Source organism: Gobius niger (assembly GCF_951799975.1).
Source record: "Gobius niger genome assembly, chromosome: 6".
In the NCBI taxonomy this organism is placed as follows: Eukaryota; Metazoa; Chordata; class Actinopteri; order Gobiiformes; family Gobiidae; genus Gobius; species Gobius niger.
The window spans coordinates 10,566,520-10,582,132 of NC_136857.1; the positions used below are offsets into that span (position 1 = coordinate 10,566,520).

Sequence of the window (15,613 nt, forward strand, 5' to 3'; positions counted from 1 at the left end):
CACATTATGCGCCGCATCCTAAGATCTGTCACGGCTGCCTCTCCCTGATAGTGCATTTTAAATTGGTGGGCTTTGCTAGTACATCAGTTTATGATGAATTATGGTGCCTGTGCAGTATGTAACATCACTCGGGCCTTGTTATTAAAGCTCCCTGCTTTACGTCAAAGCATGAGCTCATTTGAAGCCCTCCTTTTAAACTCTCTTCTCCTCCTCCTGCTCTGTTATATATTATTCCTCTTTTACAAAATATAGTTGCTAACACAGCACACATCCCCGTTTTTGACATGCACCCGTCTAAAAATAATCGCCCTGGTTTTTATCAGGCTTAGCAGCCCTTGAACATGAGCTCATGGGCCCCTTGTCCCCACTGACATTAATCCTATAGTGGTTGTTAGTAGTAGTCTGAGTGGCATGTGGAAGCCATTACTCTCCTGTTAGAGCAGGACTGAGGCTCTTGCACTGGCTCTGGGTGCGGATGACAGGCCATTCACCTCTGTGTAAGTGAGTGTACATCATGTACATGCATATCTGACCCTGTGGCACATATAGGTTTGCGAGGGTTTTTTGTACTCATGATCTCCGATGCAGAGCAGAGAAGAATACAGCTCTTTCGGAGATTCCCCTTTTGTAAAAGCAATCGCCAAACCACTAAATTACCAGTATTTACCCCGATCATCATTACATCAAACCCATGTTTTTGATTAGTGCCACCCCTTTTTGAAACCATTATGAGAACATTATTTTACTCAGTTAGTTTGTGCTGACAGAGAAGACATTGAACGTTGTGCCAATTTTTGTTTGTTGTGAATAGGCCCAGTAATTACAGAGATATTAACCATAATCCATAAAAAATACCACCATCAAAATATTAGCTGTCCACCTGTAGCCTGTTTAGAATGTTGTGATAGATCCTGTTATGTCCCGATATTTCCTTATTTTCACAGACACGTGCACATTTAGGGTCCTTATCCCCGCTCGCTTTATTGACAAAAGCACATTGCACCATTCCTGTGTCTCGGCACTCGCCTGGGAGGTGGGATTCCCCGGTGGGACGGCACAGGTTGCTGTCATGTCACTGGAGCGTGGCGCCAGTCGCACCATATGTCCGAGCTTCTGCCCATACTTTATTTACGTTACGGAGCGCCTTGTAAACACCACACTCACAGCAGCCCTCTTATTAATTACCACGTGTTGACACTCGTTTAATCTTTTTCTCTAAAAAGTGTTTATTACTCCCGCTAGTGTGGCCAGTTGGCACCTGAGTTGGGAAAAAAAAAAAAAAAAACCTGGCAACAAGCTGTAGACAAGAAGGCATTAAATCCTTTTTATAATGTTCAATGCCATATGCAATTAAAACAAAGTTCTGTCAGTGTTTTCGGCTTTTGATACCACTACGGCCAATGTCAGATAATGGTACGAATGCGAGACTTTGCAATAATCGTATTAATCAACATCAACGTAAGCTATTGGGCACTTAAAAAGAGTTTTATGTGGTGAACCAAGAATACAGCACAAATCGCTGTATGACGTGTGATGCATGTGGAAACTGCAAATGTTGTTACATTATAAATGACCCTATATTCATTTTGTAGAAAGTATAATGTCCAGGATATTTACTCACTTTAAGTATTAAGCGTTGTCTTTATTGTCCATTGTCATATAACCACACTCAGTCCCACACTGACTTTTTAGACAGCGTCTTTGCCCATGTATCACAGGATAGTGTAGGTGGCCTTGTCTCCTTCTCCAGAGACTGTAACACTGTGGCTTGTTTTTAATTGCAGAAATACATCCTTCCCCTCATTATGGGCAGCCGAGAGGACAAGAAGCATCTGCAGCGGATGGAGAACAACATTGCGACGATGAGTGGCACGCTGACACAGACAGGTGAAGATTAATATCTTCATCACTTTCTCCCTCCTTAACATTTTCCCTCATTTATCTGTCGCCAAAATCGGGGGGCCCCGCACGTTTTTAACAAATGACGCCGCTGTCATTTCGCTTTAATTTGAAATTGCTTGTTTACTGTCAGGCTCGGGCTCAATTAATTACGTTTAGCTGAAAAGCTCTTAACCTCCGAATATTAATGAGGAGTTGGGAAATGACAACTTTTCTTCCTCCCGCCTCATCCACTCTCGCCCCCCTCCCATCCGTCTCCCCCCCCCGCGACAGCCTCACCCCCATCCAAACCTCTGTCATCATCTACAGCCTCCTCCCCATAGGTGGCGAGAAAGTTCATTTTAATTTGAGTGTGTGCGTGCGTGTATAGGCCTATGCGTGTTCGCACAGCAGCGCCGCGTGTTGTCTGGGCTCGGAGCTGGCCCTCGTGTGATTAAGTGTACAGTGACAGGTGCGGCTCCCACGTCGGACAGGTGAGGAATCTCAACCTGGCTGTCACACTACAGGAGAGAGAGGATGCTTTCGTCGTCAGGATAATTAAAAATCCAGGAGGCGTAAATGAGAGAGGCATCTCACAAAGTTTGGTCTCGTTAGCAGCAGTGACGAGCTCAAGTGTGTTTTCACCTGAAAGACACTCTTCACTATTTGATCATTTGTGCCTATTACGAAGCAGGCAGCCTCTGTACGTACATATGTTGACAAAATATTGCACTTTGGTTTTAATTAAGTTGCACTGATAACAAAGTTGGCATTTAAAATTAAAATGACAATTCTTTTTTATCTCAGAGTAAATATTAATGACAAAGATATTTCAACAACCATATACATGAAGGACAAATTCATTATGTCGCTTTTTTTTGCTCTACTATGAAATAGTAAGAAACCATATGAATAAGAAAATGGCTCTGTTCTGTGTTCCTTAAGGCCCTAGACCTGATATTACTGTTTGTCGTGGAACACAATTTGTTTGTCCTGCAGTATAAGTGTGGGAAAAATACTGTGCATCTAATTGTAAAGCATTAGTATCAATTTCATCAAGTTGCGAGCCAGTTTTCTAGCATTCCCTGTTAAGAATTGAGGTTCTTCAAATAGAAACCTCAATCCTCTGCAATTCTCGTACAGGACTTTTCCATTGTATATTAATGTTCTTCTTCTGTTCCAGCAAGAATAACGATAAAGATTTGCCATTTATATTTTCAAACCCACATTTTGTTTTACTGCCCATTTCAACCCAAAGAGAGGCGTATGAATGTTACTCATACAAGAATACCATGTAAATAATACCATCTAAATTTCAATTTGCTTGATCATCTGCACTTCTTCCTACAGTAACTGCTTTGAAGAGTCACATTTTCCAAGTTTGTCATATCCTGTTCTCCAAAAGTAAACAAATTTGTCTGTTTGCCTGGTCCAACTTAGTGACAACTGAATAACAATAAAAAAAAAACCGCGGCTGTTATCGTTTCATCTGCGGGCACACCCTGGCCATTGTTTCCAGATAGGTGCAGAGCAGGAGCTGTGTGCCATTGCGTGCGAGCCGTGCCACCCTGAATCTGTTTAACAAATATGTGCTCTTTTATGGTCATTTTTTTCAACCAACTATGCAAACACATTTCCTCCCTGTATCACACTGCCCTTTCTTGTTCTTGCTTTTTGGAGATTTGCCAAAGTACAACCCATGCTTTGTTTGCTGGCAGGTTTTTACACTTACTGCCTCTTGTATATATATATGAAAAAAAAAGAAAAGAAATTATAATAAGAAAGGGAGATAAAAGAAACACAGGTCGTATTCTTCAGCCAATGTGGCGGACTAATTTGCTATGACTGCAGTGGCCAAACTGCTGTTGTACTTAATGACTGTTGTAGTTAACAGTTGGGGAGAGGGGTTGCAATTACACTCGGAGTTTCTCCCTCGGATTTCCCTTTGTCTTCCCCCTTCTTTCTCCCCTCAGTAATAGCGACCGTCCGCCTCACCGCTGCCAATTGCTTGAACCCCTCCTTTGTTTAAGTTCATGTATTTCTCTAGTGCCGGGCCCAATGAGGTGATGTATCCTCGTGAATGGGGGACCACATTAGACTCTCGCCAGTCCACCGGATCGAGAGGCCTTGACTCCCATTACGATTTGCCTACAGCTTCACACACAGACAATTAATGAATGGATGTCGAAAGTACTTCAGTCTTTTTCCCAGACTAATAGAATTGCAGCGCTGTTTGGACACACTGAGCCATATTGATGACCAGCTGGCCGTTATAAAACAGTAGCCAGGCTTGTACAAAGGTAGGGCGCGATATAGTTTTCATGTGACATTCTTGGAGGTCAAAATACAGGCAAGCGCCATGGTAACGATTGCTTGAAAGGCTAGCTCCTGCACTGTCTGAAACACGGTTGACTCACTCTTTAAAATAAAAGTTTGGATGAGAAGTGGCTTTGTCGGTTAGTTAGTCACAGGCACATTTAATGCTGAAAAATCAAAAGAACGGGGCCGAGCCTTGTGTAAATGACAGACATTTGTAGTTTATTTCAAATGGTTGTGGGTAGTCTAGCGTGTGAAAAGAATATCTGCTCGCTGTGTGGCTACTTTATTTAGTGCATCACCTGCTGTCATGCAATGTGTGTACTGTATATCGAGGTATGCACTTTCAGCACAGCTCCAGACTTGTCCCGGATCAATATGGGCCAAAAAAAAAATATTCTTGGCTTCATGTCTGTGATAATCTTATGCATTTTTGTCAAGTGTCTGAAGACTACAAAGGAGTCAGGTTTGCAGAGTGACAAAAAAAAAAAAGTTTGGACCAGAAGCTCCTTTTGGCTGAAGCGCCGTTAAAGAGCCAGTGCCAATGGTAATTCAGGAGGCACAGCTTTACCGGCTGGCTGGCTGACCCGCACATCTGGATAATAGGGCAGTTTTTGGTCTAGCATGCACACCCTATCATAGTAACACCTTTTTAAGCACGAATAGCCCGAGTATTTTAGTTTTATGACAGTCATCATAGCGGCTGGTCACACTTATGATCACAAACTGTTTGCTCTGTGAGTTTTTCTCCTCTTTTGGCTTGGCGAGAAGTCCTGCTCAAACTTGTATTTAGTCTGATCGTGCTCGCATGAGAAGATCAAACGCGCCTCCTATTGATTTAGCTCCGCCCGGTTAAACACAGGTGTCACCGAGATATTCTTTGAAACATCAAATATTTAGCCTGCGATAGTTTTTCAAAAGAGACTCGGCTTCCAGCTCATCTCTTTTGTACTCATCTCTGTTAATAAGAGACCTTTTTTTTTTTTTTTCTTCCTTCGACTAGCCGACTGCAGCTCAGGCTTTTAACCATTGGCCTGACAACCCCAGCAGTGGACCGCCACAATATCTGTTGATGTTAATCCTATTAGGCTTGATTTAACACTTTACACGCCCATGATTTATATGAATGTTTATTGGTTTTCTGTAATATAATCAGCTCGGGGAAACTTAATGCATTGTTTGGTAATACACGGGTGACTGGAAGCAGGGGCCAACAACAAACTGCGCCTGGTGTTATTTGAAATCATACACCCTCGCCCAACACCAACACTTGAACTAATTCAATCTTCAAAGTCAATGGAAAAAGAACAATATTTATTAGGATTAGGAGGGACATTTTGTCTGGCAGCCTCCTCCCAAATGAGCGCCTTGTTTTTTTTTTCTCCTTTGTTGATCGTTTGAGGGTTTAAGATGCATTAGAAGCCAGTGTCTGGGCGGATAATGGAGGGTTAGACACTGTTATTTGATTTAAGTTCAGACACTAGAGATTAATATCACCATCCGATGTTTTGCCCCATCCCACCCTTTATGCGATGCGGGCCAAAAGATGTGACTTAAGTTACCCGGTATTGTTACTACAATTGTTATACGCTAGTTTTGAGATGTGCATAAATCCATTGTTTCTGTCCGTTTAATTTGGAGACTGAACTTATGTGTTCTCATGAAAGTGTAATGACTAAGACTGTGCTGATTTCCACAGTGGCCCAGCTGCAGCAGACTCTCGCTCAGGTTCAAGAGCTCCTGATTCAACAGCAGAACAAAATACAGGAGCTGTCTCAGGAACTGTCGGCAGCAGAGGTAACCAACTGCATATGCAACACAGAGATCACTCATTAACATGAGCTGCACAATAGCCTCGGGTGGTGATTCTCAACTGGTGGGTTGCAGGTCCACATTAAGTGGCCAAAAATAACTTTAATTTGTAGCCTTCTGATCGATATTCCTATAATCAGTTCAAATTTGTGCAGAACAGGTTTATTTTTTTCACACGACGGTGTCTTTTTTCAGTAAAGTCTATGAACCAAAAATGTATATTTTAACAAGAAAAAGATTCCTAAGAGGATCTGTTGCTTCTGTGTCTTATCTTTCTTAGACATCAACTAATTGGCTATTATGAAAACATTTGAATCAATGCTCATAGTTGTGGTATTGATGTGTAAGTACGATGGAAATTAATTAATTCTTCTGAGGTTTGATATAAAGCAAGCTCCAGACTGGATTGCCACTAGACTTTGAGACATAAGGTGAACTTTCTGTTGAATCATTTGGTAAGAAATGGGAGTAAAAACTAGGGCTGGGACGATCAACTTTTGTCACGATCTGATACATATCACAATACCCAGGGGCCGATCTGATGTGTATTGCGATACGGTAAGTAATTAACAAGTGATATGTTTACCTTAACACATGCGAGATGATTTAATGTGGCCCTTTGAGGAGCATGAATTACTGAGCATGTCAAAAAAGTCTCCAACCCATTCCTGTGCGGAGTTATGGATTTTTAAAGAAAAAAAACAGTTTGCTCACTCCAGGCACTTGGGGGCAGCTTAAACTAAAAAAAGGAAAGAATTCCACATGTGTCCAGCAGAGGATGCTGACATAATAAGAGATCAGGATTTAAACGGCATATTATAGCCATGTGCTAAATGGTCAGTCTGCCCCAGGGTGGCTGTGGCTTCAATAGTAACTTACTGCCATCGAATGTGGAGTTAATGCGTAAGGACATCATGTAGCACTTCGAGAAACATGTGACACAGGCTGATAAAGCGCAATAAGTGTAAGCCGTTATTTATGAGGCCACAGTCCTTGCGGCCCGCGAACCGCCGTGAGGGCTGAATTTCGGCCCTCGACCCAAACGACTTTGACACCCCTGCCTTAAAATGTCATTTGACATTTACTGAAGTGTTTGGATTGAAAAGAGCATTAAAGGGGGGGGGTATTATGCAAAATCGACTTTTTCAAGCTTTACATCATGTTTTTATGTCATTCCCTCATTAAAAACATGCCTGAAGTGTAGCTTTGGCACATTCACGTATTTTTGAGTAATCTGTAAAAACTGAAGGCGGCCATTTTAGGGATAGGTTTGCCTGAGTCCTCCTAGGAACGCCCCCACCTCCTGGAGACGCCTCCGACCTTTCATCAACAGCCGAGTAACCAACCACTGCTCCTCAGCAGAACCCCCGCCCCACTGATGCCACAGACAGCGTGTGGAGGGGGCGTGTCGGAAAGAGTCAGAGGTTCTTAAAGAGACAGAGGCCTATGTCAAGACATTCGCTACAGCCATTTTGAGAGAGCAATTTTATACAAGGCAGTTATTCTAATTTACTGCATTTACAGACCAACAGAAGGTTTCGTCATCATTGTAGTGTGCTGTAGACTGGTGCTATGTGATTGAAAAAAGCATAATACCCCCTCTTTAACACGAAATGTAACAAAGTGCTATGTAACGGTTGCCTGAAAACAAAGCATAAAAAAAGTATTGAAAGTATTACAATACTTGATGAAGTATTGATACTTGTTATTGCAGCACAAAGTATTGCGATCCAAATTCGACACGATATTTTGTCCCAGCCCTAGTAAAAACCTATATGTTTACTTACAAGTCAAAATATTTATTTGAATATACAGGCAGTGAATCACCAAGAGTTTTGATCCAGCTTCTACACTTCCAACATCAAGTTCACTTTGATGTTGTTGAACTGAGCATTATAAAAGCTTAACCAAGGTTACAATAGCTGCTCTGTCACATTTACTGCACTTTGAGCAGGACACCAGATTTCACCATCTGATTGATGTTTTTGGTAAAGCCAGACGGGCCGTAACTTTGACATTACAGAAGAGGTCTGTAAATGTAAAAGTTGCAGGGTTGAATCCGATAGATTGACGAGCGGAGCTTTCTCGAGGTCTTTGTGTACTAAAACCTCAAGCGCCGCCCTGAATCATAACTAGCCGAGATGGACAGCCTTACGATAACTGTATATCATCTCAACACAAGCTGCAAAAAAGTACGACGCATCTCATCATGGGACCATAATGTTTAAGCATGTTGTCGTTCCCTCCCGCCTTGATTTTTATAGACCCTTGTTCATAATCTCTCTCGAATTGGAAGTGTTTAGGTGAATCGGACTGAATGATTGTTCTAAAAACTTATGTGCGATGGACGGATGAAATGTTGCTTGCTTTTTATAACGCGGCTCGTAAAATGCTTTATGATCTCTGGGCTTTGAAAAAGTGCCTTGGAAGAGACGATCTTAGACAATGTTTTATGTCCGCAGCTTGTTAGCCACATGCTTGTTCGACTGTAGCATCTGGATGGCGCCGGAAAACATATGTGAACACATCTGTTTCGGCACAAACCGGGAAAAAATGTCTGAATGCGTTTCCCCGGACGAGCTTCATCAAAATCTGAAGACTCCCAGGTTTTTCTCAATATTTCAAATCATCGTTAACTGCCGTGATTAGTGTTGGAACAGCAGTAGTCCTTATGAATATCAGCGTGAAGATTACCTCAGGCTGAGCTCGGAGATGCATTTTTCACTAATACACTTTTAAACGGCTCTCAGTAAGATAGAGACAATGAGGGATGCTTCTCTATTTGGTAGATTCCTTCTATATTTAGACCCAATGCTCTTGCTCTTGATCCGTCCTGAAGCCATTCTGTGTAACATTTCATCAAAGAAATGTAATGAAATACAAGCATTTGTTTCATTATGGGTGATTTTGTTCATCCTTCAATGTTAAGTAATAAGGCTTTAAAAGTACAAAACTTGTCTTTTTATATATATATACATATAGTTAAAAAGGGCAATTTGCTAAAGGTTTCCATGCTGGGCAGCTTTGGCATATGAGAAGTATATTCTAGATCAAAACACACATTAAACAAGTCATAAACCCCGATTTACAGCTGTTGCGCTGATCTTTAAATTTTGCGCGCAAGTGGGCATTCGGCCATGTTGTCCCGGGCCATGTGGGAAATTGGTAAATTGTTTTCAGGTCCTCGGATCCTGATGAGAAACGCATGTTTGAGTGGGCCAGCTACTGCTCGCTCACCGTTTGTGGCTTTGGGGATTTGCCTCGCTGCGCCGCTCAAAGTGTGCCACACGTAGCAATTAGGCTTTCTCAACACGGAAATGTGCCCTTAACACAAAACACATGCCGACTCCTGTTTCTCCGCTTCCAAATAAACCGTTCCTGGTGTTTAAAACCCATTCGCTTGGGAAGTGGCTTGACCACCTTGGGGCGTTGTTTCTTCAGATAATGATGATACCCATTTCTAGATTGATGGCTGACTGATTAGTTGCTTTTTAGAAAGTTTCTGAAAATGTATGTCTTGACATAGGCCAGCACATAAACTGAGACATCACATCAGTTATTATTGTGCGTATAATAGAACTGAGGTAATAGTTACTGGTAAGTATTTTGTCTGGCCTGGCAATAACAACAAGGGATCAAATCATCATATTGTGATATTTCCTTCTGAAACATTGTATAGCAATAACATTGAAATTGTGAACTAGGCTCTGATAAATAAAAAAAAAACATGACATTTTATTTGCTGAATTGCCTGCCACAAGTGCATTGTATAGCATCCGGGTGTCCTTTGAGTTATCCTTCCACATCCCTGCCAGTAAATCTTCTATATGTTTTCATAAAGCATCCATGCTCAAAAACTTTTCCTGACTGTTGCGTGCAGTTTGTTTATGCGGTGCGGAGTTACAGGTGGGCGGCTCTAGTGACTCTGTGTGGCCTAAACGCCGAAGAACATAATACTGCACTTGGCATCGGCACTCGACACTTCTCATCACTGCGATCATGCCTGAACAAACAAATGAATCAGCCATCCAGAACCAAAAAGGAACACCTGTCACACATATACCATGGATCTAATGTCAGCCAGCGCACTCCGGCTTGTGACTGTGCTCATAGAAAATGCACTCCGGGAAAAAAAAAAAAAAAAAAAACATTTGCTATAGCTGCCTTGAAAGCCTTTTAAGTAATGTGTCTCGGGTGGGTGCCCGGGTGTGATGGGGTCGGCATCTTTCTGCTGCTTAACTATGTGATCCAAGACAGAGAAAAAAGATGTATACATATTACATGCATAGAAAGAAATTACTATTAACTGCAGCAGCACCCAAGGACGCATCTGGCTAAATGAAGATAAATGCCCGTGGACCATTAGCAACAAGATAAGATCTTTAACAAGGCTTGTTTAGGAGTGTCGGAAGGCAAATTAATTCTCAGTTACTCTGCCGGCAGACAGTGTGTTTTCGTGTAACACATGTATATTTATGATGGAATTAGTTTCAAAAGGGAAAGTCCCCAGAGGAGCTTTTTTGAGTGGAAATGCAGCTACAGTGCAATTGATTCCACTCTATTTATGCACGTTCCCACTGGCTGTTCGTCTGCCGCAGGCGAAGGAGGCGGCTTCTAATCTTCGATGTACTATCCACTAATAAAGAGGACGATCAGTGAGTTAAGACAGGAGAGCAAACACAGTTAGCAGGCTGATCTGTAACTATAATAGAGAAGGAATGGGCTTGGCTGTTTAACATCAGGGACAAATGATCCTGTAGTCAGAGACATGTGGTGGTGCTAATGAGGCGGCCTTTTGTTGTAAAAGTTTTAGCTGTAACTGTAATCATATGAACATTTGTGGAACTAAATATAGAGGGAAAACAAGCAAACTGAATATTGAGGTGTAAATGTACAAACTTAAAAAAAAAACATTTATCAGTGAATGTCCCGGCCGCGTTGGAACATACTTGAACATACTGATGATCATACTTGATCATCAATTAGTGTTAATGCATCTATACTGCTATGTCTACGAAATGTAACATTTTATTATGCATTGCATTTGATCACAATATATATTAGTATGACTGGACAAAATTTGCTGCAGAAGTCCTGTGCCGACTTCTGATGTTTTAATTGCTGGTTTCTTCTTCCGATACCGCAGGTTTTCCAGTTACTGGTGTCAGTAAGTACCTAAACTCCTTTACTGATACTATTTTTCTTATAAAGTAAGCATCCACTCAAATAGATCACTTCATCTAAAGGAGAACTTTGGCAGAATCAAGCAGCAAAGAGACTTGGGCAGGATATATTTTGCATAATTAGCCTTGTGCTTTTGGGCTTAGCGTCAGGCTTTGCTTTATGCCGCACCCTGTGGTGTCAGAATTGTGCTCATCCCAAACTCGTCAATCAGCAGTTATCACTGGCATCGGATCACATTTTAAAAAAGGATATTGGAACAACTAAATGCCCAAAGCACAAGTTTATTTTTCCCCCAAAAAAATTAAGACAAAAATACATCATTGTAGACTGACTATGGTGTCAATAGTGTGACATGAACAAAGCCTGGGCTGAACTTTAACAGAAATGCAATAATTTTTATTTTTTATTTTTTTTATTTTACCTTTATTTAACCAGGAAAGTCCCACGGAGATTAAGAATCTCTTTTACAGGGGAGTCCTGGCCCCAGAGGGGACCCTAATGTACATGTTTTAGTGGTAGGAGAAACCGGAGTACCCGGAGGAAACCCACGCAGACACGGGGAGAACATGCAAACTCCACACAGAAAGGCCCCGTCCAGGAGGGAATCGAACCCGGGACCTTCTTGCTCCCGTCAATGAGACTTCCTTCTGTATCTGTCGTAAAACCAGCGCGCAGATAAAACGGTGGGATCAGCTCTGGCCTCAAACCCCTGAACTTTCTCTGTAGTGCGCTCTTTATCTCCAGTGTCCGCACTCGAGATGTAGCGTTTGAAGCCCCGATAGGCCCGTCACTGATACCCTCCACTCAGCCTCTTATTGAAAGCACCATTGCACTTAACACATGACTCTTACATAATGCCGCTCTATTGTATATACACACCGTCCTAATGCGTTTCAGAGCTGAAATTCTGCACTGGCCCAACGTTTAATTAGGTTTCTTCCGCCATAATAAGACATATGTCAGAGGTAGTGTTGTGTGACAGGCTTTGATGTGAGTTATTATGGGCTGTTGCTCCATAGATAATACACATTATGTAGCCAGTTCGGGGGTTAACAATTCGGTTTTATTTGACTGTGAGTGACACCAGCATATAGCAGTCCAATTACAGACGCAGAAATCTGCCTTTATTTGGGTTTGCTGTGTCCCTTAGAAATCATTTAGACCAGCCCATATAGCAATTATTTTTTTTTCTGCGTAAAAATGGAAGGGAAGCCAAATCGGGCCTTATTATATGTGTGCCTTGGGGAGGAGAGGGATTAAGATGGCTCTAATGAGGTGACTGCTGTAATAAGAGTGTCTTGAGCGCAGCACCTCCACGCCGCCGCTCCTTATCGGGCAAGGTTTAGGAGTCGATAAGAGCTCCCAAACAGTTCACTTCTCCCTCCTCTGCCTCGGCGCTCCGCTGTAAATGAGTGCGATCCCTTTCACATGTGATTCAATTAATTTCACTTAGATTTAATTACAAGCCAAAGAGTCCAAGTTCTGCTCCAGCCTCCATAGGGGGTCCGTGCGTTCTAACAAGCTTCCTCCGGCGAGAAGCACAGTCTTAATTACACTTTTTTACTTTGCTTTTATCCCACTTTCCCCAGGTCTTCCCTCACTCCTCCCTCTGGCCTCGTCAGTCCGTCTTCCCTTTAAGCGCAGAGTTGGTAGTTTATTTAATAGTAGCTGAAGACCCACTAAGGCAATTATAGACACTTTTTTATTGGTTTATACAGTTAGTGTCTTAGGGATCATGCCCAATAAGTGAAAAACCTCTTACAGCCTCGTGTCTCATAGCCTAACATTTGATTTTATATGGCCATCCAGCGCTGGCCTCTGATCTGAAGTAATGTTAAATCTAGTTAACAAAACACTACTCCTCTGTCATTACATCTTTATTTCTTTTTCCTTTTTTTTCAACACCTCAGTCTTTATATGGTAGATCTAGGCCTTCATGGAAAAAAAACTTTTTTTCTTTACTGTCAATGGGGCAAAGATGAAGTGGCTGAGACCTTCGTAGAGTCAACTCTTTAGCAAAAGACATATGGAGAGAACAATGGAGTGAATTTGGACACAGTCATCTTCTCCTCAGTCTTTTTAATTGCCTTTTGACTGATTTATCTTTCCGCTCCCTCGGGAATCTCGGTGGTCTGTGTCACTAATCCACTCTGCACACTGTCCCCAAGGCAGCTTTAACACTTTAGGTGGAAAAATGTGACTGAAATATACCTCATTGTAGTAAGTTATTCATTACTACAACATATTTTTGCTGTTATTTGCTAGGCAAATAAATGCATTGCAAATTGTGCTATGCATTGGAAGCCTATTGTAGATGGCCCTCACTTCCTTGGACAATGGTCACATTCTTCAATTGTCCACTCTCCAAGGGCAATACAGTCAGCCTTTAGTTTAGTTTAGGTTAGTTTATTTCACAACTTCACACATACAATCAGGAAATTCAGCTTATAACCCATCAAGCAATGCTACATTGTGAAAATGGACACCCAAAAGCTAAAAGCTTATCAACAGGGGTCCATAACCCACCACCCTGGGCAAAGATACTTTGCATAAAACAAGTAAGAATGGCTCAATCAAACTAATTCCCACTGACATCTTCCAAAAGGTGAAGGCGCACAATATCACCACAAACAGGTGGCCTGTCAACAATATATAATGTTCATTTAAACATATGTTTACATATGTCTGTATCCTCTTTTTTTTTTTTTTTTTTTTTTTTTTTTTTTCTTTTCTTGTGGCCTTCATCCTTCCGAAAATATCAGCGGGGCTGTACAGTGTGGGCTTTTTGACAATCCAACTTATTATTATTATTATTTTTTTATTATTATTATTATTATTTTTTTTTTTAGTTATTATTTTATTTAATCATTACTGAAAAAGAAATTGTAATTTGAATACATTGCATTTTGTTGACTAGTCTGGTCCTAGTTTCCATCCAAACGCCTTTGTGTGTGTTAGGTTTTGGGGTTGATGGAAATGAAGTTAAGACTATATTCAATAGTTTCTTCCCTGATGCTGTAACATGAAGGGTTTGGCCTTGTGTCAGTCACCACTTTATCGCTGTTCGGTTGCGGTTATTATGACAAAGAACCAATGCACAAAAGAACATGTGGCTTATAGTATTTGCATCGGCCACATTTGTTTACCCCGGTAACCTGGTCCTTATTTTAAACAAATAATTTTATAGGTTTACTTCAGAGGTTCTGCACAGCTCCAGTGAAGTCTGGATTTGGACATAAACAACGACCTAAACAACGGCACGAACTTTAGACTCGTGTTGAGTCCATCAGTCGCAGAGCAGCGTGGCTCATGTGCGCATCAAATAACCACTCGCAGAACCGTGCACGTGAAAGGCAGAGGTCTACTGTACCACCGCACAGGGCAGGAGACTAGTGCAGGGCTATGGCAGTAGTGAGAAATGTAAATGGGGGTAGGATCAAATAAGTTAAACTTCCTCCTACTCCCTTTCAAACATGTATTATTTTTATTTAATTGTATTTTTTTTTTTCTATTATTATATGTTTTTTATCAGAGTCATGATTGTGTAACACAGCAGCATAAATGGTTAAACAAGGTGTCATTTTGGAGTCAAAATATACCAGATGTTAAAATTAAAAACACGGTTATTAACCATGATTAAAAAAAAACTTTCATTGTTGCCCAGTATTAATATTTGGTATCACAATAGCAGTTGCCTCTCAGGGCTTTCCAGATATTGCTGATTTGACAAAAAGGAACAGTTTGGAAATCAGCAATGACACAGAAATCAATCTGTGATACAAACAAATGTATCTAAAAGAACAGTAAGCAGTGAAGCAGCAGATGGATAGTGTATACAGACCTCCAATGGAAAATGGGAAAACTCATCAACCAAGTGGGAGGAAAGAGACCACATTAAAGGAGAGATCCACTCCCATGATGGACAGGCGATGGTGATGGGACCTTCTCCAGTCCAGTCCCTGCTGGAGCTTCAGGACAGCTGTGGGAAGGGTGGAGGACTCGTGCAGGCAGAAGGGGTTGGGGGTTCACAGGTTGCTGAAAAAAAGATGTGGTTTGTCAGTCATCACCGATCTGAAACAGAAGCCACTCAACAGATGAGAGTGGGGACAGGGGAACCACCATGTGAATAGCAATGAACAGACTTAGGTGTTATAATGTTGAGGCTAATTACTTTATAAAATGTACTCAGAGTGAACCCAGGGATTTTTTTGTTATTGACTCCTGATATAGACTATGAAAGGTGACATGTGTAAGCGCTTTTATTGGTGTGTGATAGATACTTTACTGTTGTGATGTGTGATCCTCCACAACTGATGGTGCTGTGTGAGACTCCTCTGTATCAGTAGAGTAAGAGAAACGAATATGAAATGGTGAATGAAGAATCTATCACAGTACATGGCAAAGACATGTTTGGCAAGTGATT

General features: G+C 41.5%; 1 protein-coding gene across 2 annotated transcripts in view; it reads left to right on the top strand.

The window, feature by feature from the left end:
* pex14 (peroxisomal biogenesis factor 14) overlaps positions 1–15,613 on the top strand; it is a 56,150-nt gene that overhangs the window by 34,000 nt on the left and 6,537 nt on the right. For both annotated transcript variants that reach the window (XM_079558617.1, XM_079558618.1), the window contains exons 6-7: positions 1,785–1,887; positions 5,894–5,991. In XM_079558617.1, coding sequence (XP_079414743.1) covers positions 1,785–1,887; positions 5,894–5,991 — 201 coding nt within the window. The remainder of the gene's footprint in view (positions 1–1,784; positions 1,888–5,893; positions 5,992–15,613) is intronic.